Source organism: Mesoplodon bidens (genome assembly GCF_964165515.1).
Source record: "Mesoplodon bidens genome assembly, chromosome: 19".
Taxonomy (NCBI): domain Eukaryota; kingdom Metazoa; phylum Chordata; class Mammalia; order Artiodactyla; family Ziphiidae; genus Mesoplodon; species Mesoplodon bidens.
The window spans coordinates 17330153-17340115 of NC_138179.1; the positions used below are offsets into that span (position 1 = coordinate 17330153).

General features: G+C 52.0%; 1 protein-coding gene across 4 annotated transcripts in view; it reads right to left on the bottom strand.

The window, feature by feature from the left end:
* SLC43A2 (solute carrier family 43 member 2) overlaps nucleotides 1-5786 on the bottom strand; it is a 38365-nt gene extending 32579 nt beyond the window's left edge. Inside the window, exons 1-2 of one of the 4 annotated variants that reach the window (XM_081220041.1) lie at nucleotides 5724-5786; nucleotides 4609-4845 (exon numbers count right to left, since the gene is read on the bottom strand). In XM_081220041.1, the coding sequence (XP_081076167.1) occupies nucleotides 4609-4768 (160 nt within the window). In that variant the 5' untranslated portion in view covers nucleotides 4769-4845; nucleotides 5724-5786. Of the gene's footprint in view, nucleotides 1-4608; nucleotides 4846-5723 lie in introns of those variants that run through there. The other 3 variants (XM_081220045.1, XM_081220042.1, XM_081220044.1) reach the window with 3 other exon arrangements.
* Between the last annotated feature and the right edge of the window lie 4177 nt (nucleotides 5787-9963).

Below are 9963 nucleotides of genomic sequence, written 5' to 3' on the forward strand. Positions count from 1 at the left end.
GCATTTCAGAGAGAAAATGCTGAGAGAATAAAGACACACAAGGCTATTGGTGTCAGGGCAATGCCAGGTGGCCCTTAATGTCACCTAGTGAGAATGGGACTGCCCCCAAGATGCTCCCATGAGGTCCCTGAAAGCCAACCAAGCTGGACAGGACCTTAATGGGACACCAAGAAGCCAGGTAAGGCCAGCAGATGTGGAGGAGGGAAATTAGGTCATGGGAAGGAGGCAGGCAGGGTGGGTGGGGAGGGCCAAGGGCACCAGCTCCTTTGTGACACGTCCCGAGGCTGGAGGCCCCAACCTCGATCCCCAAGTACCGAGTTAAAAAAAAAAAATCCAAAATAAACTGGGGGGAGTGAAAACAGTCCTATTCGCAGCAAAAAAGTGAAAGGACTTCCTTGGTGTTCCAGTGGTTAAGACTCCCTGAGCTTCCACTGCAGGGGGCATGGGTTCGATCCCCGGTCAGGGAACTAAGATCCCGCATATGCCACGTGGCGTGGCCACACACACACACACACACACACACACACACACACACACACACACACACACACACACACACACACACACACACACACACACACACACACACACACACACACACACACACACACACACACACACACACACACACACACACACACACACACACACACACACACACACACACACACAATGTGAAACGATGGGTTTTCAAAAGCTACCACCAGTGGCCTTTGAGGGTGGGAGGAGACCATAAAAAGGGAGGGCCATCAAGTGGCACGGACCATCTCCTGTCCACATCTGCAGCCTCGGTCCGGCCTGGTGGGGACCAGGCCTGGCCCTGCTCTCTCAGGGTCCCAGGGGCCAGCTTCCTGCTGTGTTTCAGTGAGGGGTGCCATCCCCCCGGCCACCACAAGCAGAGTAACTGCGGTGGTCAAGAGCACAGAACTGGGGTCTGCCTTGGGGTCCATGGCTGGGCTGGACCGTGGCTTCCTCGGGCAGAAGCCACGTCTCCCACCCAGCACCCGGAGTGTGGCAAGCCCTCAACAATTCATGAGAGGCTCACAGGTGAATCTGACCATCTCTTCTGCCTCAGGAGCTTCTTCCTGCCTTGAGAATAAATTCCAGTCTCCCCAGGGGCCTGCGGGCCCTGGCCCCTTCCCAGATCTCCAGTAATCTCCTGCCCGCCTGTCCTTTCTCTCCTCTCTTTCAACACACAGCTTACCCTGGAGGCTCACTGCCCGCTCCTTTCCTGAGTCACCCCTGTGGCCCTCCACGCTTCTGCCTAAATATCACAGAGCCCCACCCCCAGCCAAGTTGAACCAGGTCCCCGCAGTGGCTCTCACCCCGGCACCCTGCTCTCTGCTGGGGTCGGACCACCACTTGGAACCATGTAGGCCTATGTGTGATGACTCTTAGATGCTGGCAGACTACAGACTCCCTAAGGGCCCGGATTGCTCTGTGTCCAGAAGAGCCCCTCAGAAAATGGTCAGGTGAAAGAGGTCAGATGAAAGAGGAGATTAAACATCCACAGGTAGCACCAGCCCCCTGAGCTGACCCTGTCAAAGTGGGCCACCGGTTGACAGAGGAAATGAAGAAAGAGTTTGGGTGTGGGTGGTGACAGCGGCCATCGGGCGGCCAAAAGGACACAGTTCTGGAAAAGCCGGGGCTGGGAACCCAGTCGGTCTCCTGTCCATTCCAGCGGGGAGTGGGGAGGCAAAGCCAAGTGCCAGCCCCAGGTCCCCAGCCCCAGCCATCCATCCTGACTGTCCGGGAGACAGGGATAAGGAGCTGAGGGGAAATGGAAAACCCAGCTCTTTCTTTCTTTCTCCCACCTCGACATGCTGGAACCCGACACCGTGTCTGTGGCCGGATTCTGGCTGGAGTCCCAAGAAAGAGTTCTGAGAACCTTTCAACAGGTTCAGGCAAATTTTCTTTCGAGAACAAACCAAAGCATCAGTCCTAAAAGCAACAAAAAGCTGACAAATTTGCATTTCAGTCAGCTGTAGACTGGTCAGCTTTTCACAAGCTTAATTCAATAAAGGTAATAAATGGCCTAACTGCTTCTCTGCAATTCAGCTGTCCCCCAAGCATGAAAATATTAGGCCTAAGCAGAAATCTTGATCCTAAATCCTCCGGGCACACCCAGCCAGGCAAGACACAGGGACTCCTAGTCCCAAAAGGCAACAGGTTACTCAGACTCCAAGAAACAAGGAGCAAGGAGGCCAGAGAGATAAGCTGTGTGGAATCAGCAGGCCTGCCCGCCACGGATGCTGGGTCAGCGGGTTTGCCAGACAGTCAGAAAAACCAAAATCAGAGGCAGGAACAAAGGCACGGGATAAGAAGTTGATGTTCAACCCACAATCCTGACCCTTCAGCTTCGCTTTGGTTTACAGGAGGGACCAGGCAAGCCTCGCAAGGGCTTAAACACCAACTCAGCACTGCGTCGGCACAATCTCTGGGACTCCTCCCACTTCAACGAAGGAAGCCAAGGCTGAGGCAGGAATGAAGTGACCAGCCCCAGCGCCGCCAAGACCATAAAATAAATTAAATCAGTGGACAATGTGGGGGAAAAAACCCTAGAATCTGACCTTCTGACACCACAGGAGGTCAAAAAAAAAAATTGACTACAATAGTCCTCCAGTCTGGATGAGATGCTAAAAGCTTCATCTGGGGATGATGCTTTTTTCTGTTTTTTAACCCCTCTGTGCAGCCTGAAAGAATCCATCAGAGGCAAGCAGGAAGGGTCATGATCTACAAGGAGAGGAGAGAGGGAGGGAGAGGAGGCGCCTAACACTCCAATCTGTTCCCTTCCAGAGTCATTAATCTCCTAACATCTCTCGGGCAAAGCAGAAAGCTTGTTTAAGGAACAAGGTCTGAGTGACTCTCCCATCTCCCCAGATTTCTTGCTGATGTGGGGAAAGGTCTGCCAAGAACCCTAAGGTTATTAGGAAATATTTCTGAGTGGCTAAAGGCTAAAGGTTATAAGTGATATACTCTCTGCCCTCAGGCAGGCTCAGCATCCCCTCCCTTTCTCCTGTCCTTAACCTCTCCCAGCTGAAGCTTCCCTAGTGACTTGGAATGCTCAGGAATCTCTAGGAAGATCAGAGTAGGAAACCAGGGAGGGTTCTGCACGGGCTGACAGGCAGCATGAGCTGGTCCAAAGCTTTCTCTTCCCTCAAAGTTAAAACTCTAAAAAAAAAAAAAAAAAAAAAAAAGGCATGCTGGGCTTCCCTAGCGGCTCACTGGTTAAGAATCCACCTGCCAATGCAGGGGACACGGGTTTGAGCCCTGGTCCGGGAAGATCCTGCATGCCGCGGAGCAACTAAGCCCTTGCGCCACAACTACTGAGCCTGCGCTCTAGAGCCTGTGAGCCACAACTACTGAGCCCGCATGCCACAACTACTGAAGCCCACGTGCCTAGAGCCCGTGCTCCACAACAAGAGAAGCCACTGCAACGAGAAGCCTGCACCACAAGGAAGAGTAGCCCCCGCACGCCGCAACTAGAGAAAGCCGCACGCAGCAATGAAGACCCAATGCAGCCAAAAATAAATAATAAATTAATTTAAAAAAATTTTAAAAAAAGGCATGCCAGTGGTGTGATTCAGGGAGTCAGACTTGGGCTATCTCCATCCAAAGGAACTTGGGCAGGGGCTGCTGACAAAAGTACTGGGGAGAGACATTACTGAGTTCAACCCTTAGGTAGTCACTGCTGGGGACAGAGAGCAGAGGAAAACATTTCCTATCAAGGTTGCCTAGGAAGGTGGGTAGCAGGGTAATGGGTGAGAGGCACTTGGGTCCCACTGATTGGCTGAACCCCACTGACCTTCAGCAATCAGGATCCTTTCACAAGGTCATCGGGTGTGAACATAGGGGTGGGGGTTAGATTTCTTGTAGACAAGCATCCTCGTCTTTCATTCAGCAACACCAATTACAGTGTAGCAGAGAGGACAGACCTAGTGTCCTTTCCATAAATATCCTCCTTACCTCTCTCCTCCCCCACCCCCCCAGCCACGGGGGTAGAAGGCCACTGAGATGTTCTCACAGCCTGTGGGAGGAAATGTCCTTTAGAAAATCATAAAGCAGCAAAAACAGACAAGAAATTGTATCCGAAAAGCCCTTTAGAGACTCCATGATGGCCTGACAGAAAAACATCTAGATTCTAGATGAACCTTCCACCGGCTGGAGGCCAAGCCACTTCCTCTCTCTTGCTGCACCCCAGCTACTGAGTCAGGAGTTCCTCTTTCTTACAGTCAGAGAGCAACATGTTTACTGCAAAGCAAGTGATGTGCCAGGCACTGGGATGAGAAGAGTCCAGTCATGTTCCCAGGTGGTGGTAAGGACACCCTGGACTTAGGGGTTCTGGATCTATTACAGTCTACAGCTGTGCGGCCTCAGACAAGTCAGAAGATCTGAGACTCAGTTTCTTCAGCCACAAAACAGGGACAGTGATGTGTACCCAGCACACACTGTGGGTGTGTGTGAACTGGGTGAGGATCAAATGGGCCTTTTGCTAACTAGGAGGTGCTGCGCAGTGAGGTGGTCTTGCTGTCTGGGTCTACACCGCCATCCCCCCTCTCCCAAAGCCCCCACTCCAGGAACCAACCCGAGTCCGAACACCCGGCTCACCTGGCTCAGTACACAGGTAGGAGTAAAAACCCTCCGACTTGAGCATGATGAGCAGCGAGCCCCAGCCCAGGAGGACTGCCGAGAAGAGGAGGTTTTCCAGCACGGCCGTGCAGGCCATCCACCAGCGGCGCCGATGGGCAGTGGCCAGGGTGGGCGCCATGGCGAGGCGAGGCGAGGCGAGGCGCGGAGGCCCGGCTCCGGCTCGGGCTCCGGCTCGGGCTCCGGCTCTGCAGCCGCCTACGCACAGACCTCGGCGTCAGCGCCCGGCACTATGCAGCCGGGTCGGCCAACCCGGGCCGCTGCCGCAGCGCGCGGAGCTTGTCACCCCTCTGCGGCCCGGGAGGCAAGTGCGCGCAGCAAGGAAGCCCCAGCCCTGCCCGTGCCCTGGGCCACCCTCTCCGCCGCTGGCTCGTCCGCCTGCCCGCAGCTCCGGGAAAGCCGTCCCGGCCAGACAGGGAGACTTCTCCCTCGGCTCACTCGGAGGGAAACTGAGGCATGGAAACAAGAAGGGACTAACGCCTGCTCAGGGACGTGGACTTAGTCCTGGCTCACAGAAGGATTGACACAGCCTGGGGGTTGGCAAGGGAGGCAGCGTGAGGTCCGGATACCTGGGCAGGTGCATACCTGAGGGCTGCCACTCCCTGGGGCCCTCACTGGCGCCCGCCCGCCGGCACTGGGGACCCTCTCCCAGACTGGGCTCCCTGAACCACAAGATCAGCGCACGGAGTTCCAGAACGGCCCGCCCACGGCCCGCTCATTGGCCTGACGGCACAGGAACTGCCGCGCCATTGGCCGCTGTCTAGGTCGCTAGGCGCTGCGGCCACGCGAGCCCCGCATGGGCGAGGAGAAGCCGGTTCAAACCGGCGGCGCGAGTCTCTCGCGCGACCCCCGTCCGGCGCCGTTTCCTCGGCAATTAGCTCGTTTCCATGGAAGTGGACCCCCGTCCCTCCATCCCCCAGCTCCCTCCTCGATTCGTCAACTCTTTCCTGGCGGGTCCTCATCCATTCAGTCTCTCTCCTTTCCTATGCACACATCTTCAACCTACGCCCTTACTCGTGCGCCTTCTGCCCCCCAGCACCCAAGCCCGGGGCCCAGGTCCCCCGGATCCAGCTCACCCGGTTCTTACTGGTGTGTATCGGGCCCGGCCGGCGCCTTTTCTGCCCCCCTTTTATTCCAGCCCTTTTATTCCGACCCCAAGATGAAAACACTGCCACACGCTGATTGGCTGAGTGGGGGCTGGAAACAGGCTTTATCCAATCAGCAGCCACCCGCCCGCCCCGCGGCGAGCAGAAGCCGGTTCCGGCCGGACTAGGAGACAAACAAGGGAGTTGTGGGGGTGCCGGGACCTGCGTTGGGCGGTGTTTTTGGTCTGGTGCTTTAAACTGGAGTCACAGCCGGGCCGGGAACCCCCAGAGGCATTGCCCCATTGCCTCTCCAGAGCCTCGCCCCGAAGCCCTGTCTCTGGATTGGGTCCCCTGCTCGGCGTTCCGGCTCCCTCGGACTTGCCCTAGCTGCACTCCGGTCCGCCTCGCGCATCTAGCCTAGCTCCCGCACTCCGCTCTCCTCCGGCCCGCTTCGTCGTCCCCAGCTTCTCCTGTGCCTTGGGCACCACGCCCGATGCTCTGGCGCCGCATGGGTCGTCCCACTCCCGCCTCTTCCATTGCCTCCCCACGCAACGCTGCCATCCTGTCTATCTTGGGCTTTGTGCCCTGAACCCTCGCTCTCCTGCCCCTAGTAACCCTCATCCAGGCGCTGTCTGCGCATTCTCGATCCCCGGACCTCTCTATCCAGGCATGGTGTGCCTCTTCCCTGCTCTCCTGATTCACCGACCCCATTTCTGGGTGCCATCTGCCCGGTCCCTGGAAGGTGTCCCTCGGGGATCCCCAAGTGGGAGTTTGGGGCTTGTCTGCCTCCTAGAACGTTGTTTCCTCGGGTGCCGCATCCAGACTCTGACCCCCCGACCCCACCCCGTTCCCTCTCTCCTTGGTCCCCTCGGGGACCTTCACCCAGACCGGTCATCTTGGTGCTCCCTGCTGGAGTTGACCACCCCATTCCCACTGCCCGGCACCACCTCCACCCCCTTACTCCCCATTCCCTGACATCTCCTTCAGGTTAGGGCTCTCCCTGCAGGTTGACGCGGTGGGCAGCGCCAAACTGCAAAGCACAAGTCAGATCTCCCGGAAAGTGCGCGGGGTCGGGAGGGCTCCAGGCTCCTGCTCTGATCAGCGACTTCGACATGCCCCGAGGAACTGCCAGGGCAGGGGGATGGAACCTAGGCTCTGGAGGTTCAGCTCCATTTGGAGGATCTCCCCCATCGAAGGCACTAGGCCAACAACCTCACAGGGCCCTCGGTCTCCCGCAGATTCAGCCTGGTCTCTCTGGCACGCTCTGGGAGCTGGCCTGTCATCCCAGGGCTGTGGGAGACCCAGCAGGCTCCTGCTCCACGTCCCTGAGTCCGAGTGCGCCCCCTGCCGCCGTGAACCCACCGTTGGCAACCTTGCTCAGACCACGCTTGACATTGTGGGCTTGGGGGATCCTGGCTGGTTACCTATCCCGTTAATCTCACCCGCTCACAGGGTTGTAACTGTCTCTTGACTAACTTCAATCTTTCCCTCCCTCCCTCCTAGAGCCACCTGCCTGAGGGCTGTCTCCAGGCAGTTGTTCCATACACATTTCTAAACTGTTTCAAACACATCTCTGAAATAGTTCACTTTCTCCACCCCCACCCCCCAAAACTGTTCCTCCCATCCTTTTTCAGATAATAGCATCACTACCTACTGAAGTCAGATACCGTGAACCATCTTTTGAACAAATATTTGCTCGGTACCTGCTGTTATTCTCCCTCTCCCTCCCACCCCGACCCCACCCAGACAATCCATATCTCCTAAGTGCTTATCTAATTTGCCCATGTATGTCCATGACTGCAACTGCTATTCATCCAGGTTCCAATCTCAGCCGCTCAAATCCATCTCTCCACCGTACTCCATCCCAGTGAGCTATGTAAATCTGACCTCTGCTAAAATGCTTCAGAAACTCTTTACCATTTGTCCTGCAGGATAAAGTTCAAGTTCTCCAACCTGACCTACACAGGCTCCTCCCCCATCCTGGCTGACTTAAGATGTTCCAGTCACATGGAATTGCTTGTAGTTCCTGCAGGTGCTGTTCTTTCACCTCTGACCCTCAAACGTAGTCCCTTCTGGAACAGCACCTCCTCCAGGAAGCCTTCCCTCACTACTCCTCACGATATTCTCCATTATCTTTGTCCACTGATTGCTTTGTTTTACAATTATCTGTTCATCTGTTTGTCTCTCCCTTTTCCCATTGACTATGAACTCTTTGGAGGCACGAACTGTGTCTCATTCAGCTTTGTATTGTATAACCAGCCCTTAATACAGAAGAAAGCACAAAGCAGACGCACAACATGAGTTTGTTGAATGAAAACATGAATAAATGAAGAGGAGAAAGGTGTCAGCTTCTAGGGACAAAGGATTCAAAGCTGGGAGAATGATGTAATGCCAATAATAACGAACCTTTATTGAGAGTCAAAAATTTACTAGGTGCTTTACACACTGTCATTTAATCCCTACCATAACTTGGGAGATAGCCACATCCGCATTTTTCAGATGAAAAACAAGCTTTAAGTAACATTTCCAAAGTCACAAAACAAGTATGTCAGAACTGAGATGTGAATCCAAGTCTAATTTGAATGAAATTCTGGGTTTTTGTTTGTTTGTTTGTTTGTTCTGGCTGAGCCTTGTGGCTTGTGGGATTTTAGTTCCCCAACCGGGGATTGAACCCGGGCCAGGACAGTGAAAGTGCCAAGTCCTAACCACTGGACCACCAGGGAATTCCCTGGGTTTGGGGTTTTTTTCAGTCTTTTTGTCAGCAGTGTTAAAGGCATCACACCAGCACTGCTGGCAAATCATAAAGAAATGAATTATTATGTATAAAATAAGCTACAAGGATATGTTGCTCAACACAGGGAATATAGCCAATATTTTATAATAACTATAAATGGAGCATAACCTTTACAAATTGTGAATCACTATATTGTACATGTGTAACATATAATATTGTACATCAACTATACTTCAATTAAAAATTCATAAATAAAAGTACTAAAAGAAAATGTAGAATATTATTTCACTGATCTTAAGGTAGAGAAAGCCTTTCCATCTTTCCATTATGCATGACATTAAACCCAGAAGTCAAAAAGAAAAAGACTTGTCTAAATTTAAACTTTTTATTTCTATGGAGAAAAAGAAGAAAGAAACTATAAACAGCATTAAAAGACCAATCACAAACTGGGCGAAGAATTAATATCCTTGAGCAGAAATAGAAACGCAGATGTAGAGAACAAACGTATAGACACCAAGTGGGGAAGTGGGGGTGGGATGAATTGGGAGACTGAGATTGACATATATACACTAAAATATATAAAATAGGTAACTAATGAGAACCTGCCTGCTGTATAGCACAGGGAACTCCACTTTGCTGTACAGTAGAAACTAACACAACATTAGAAAACAACTATATCCCAATTTTAAAAATTTTAAATAAAAATAAAAAAGAATATTCTTGATATAAAGGCACATAAATCAATGAGAAAAAAATGAACACCTCAATTGAAAATTGGGGAAAGGGCTTCCCTGGTGGTGCAGTGGTTAAGAATCCACCTGCAATGCAGTGGACACGGGTTCGAGCCCTAGTCCAGGAAGATCCCACATGCCGTGGAGCAACTAAGCCCATGCGCCACAACTACTGAGCCTGCGCTCTAGAACCCGCAAGCCACGACTACTGAGCCCACGCACCGCAACAAAGAGTAGCTCCTGCTCGCCGCAACTAGAGAAAGCCCGTGCACAGCAACGAAGACCCAAGGCAGCCAAAAATAAATAAATAAATTAATTAATTTAGAAAAAAAAAGAAAAAAAATTGGGGAAAGAATATAACCAAATCATCCAAAGGAAAAATACAAATAACTTTAAAGATATGAAAAGCTCAGTCTTAGACTAATCATAGAATTCACATTTTAATGATCTTATTTTTTCATTTTTTTAGTGATTCAATTATATATATATACATATATATATGTATATATATATATATATATATTTTTTTTTTTTGGCCGTGCATCATGGCATGTGGGATCTTATTTCCCTGACTAGGGATCGAACCCATGTGCCTGGCAGTAGAAGCATGGAGCCCTAACCAGTGGACCGCCAGAAAATTCCCAATATATATATGTATTCTTTTTCAGATTCTTTTTCACTACAGTGTATTACAAGATATTGAATATAGTTCCCTGTGTTATTCAGTAGGACCTTGTTGTTTATCTGTTTTATATATAGTAGAGTA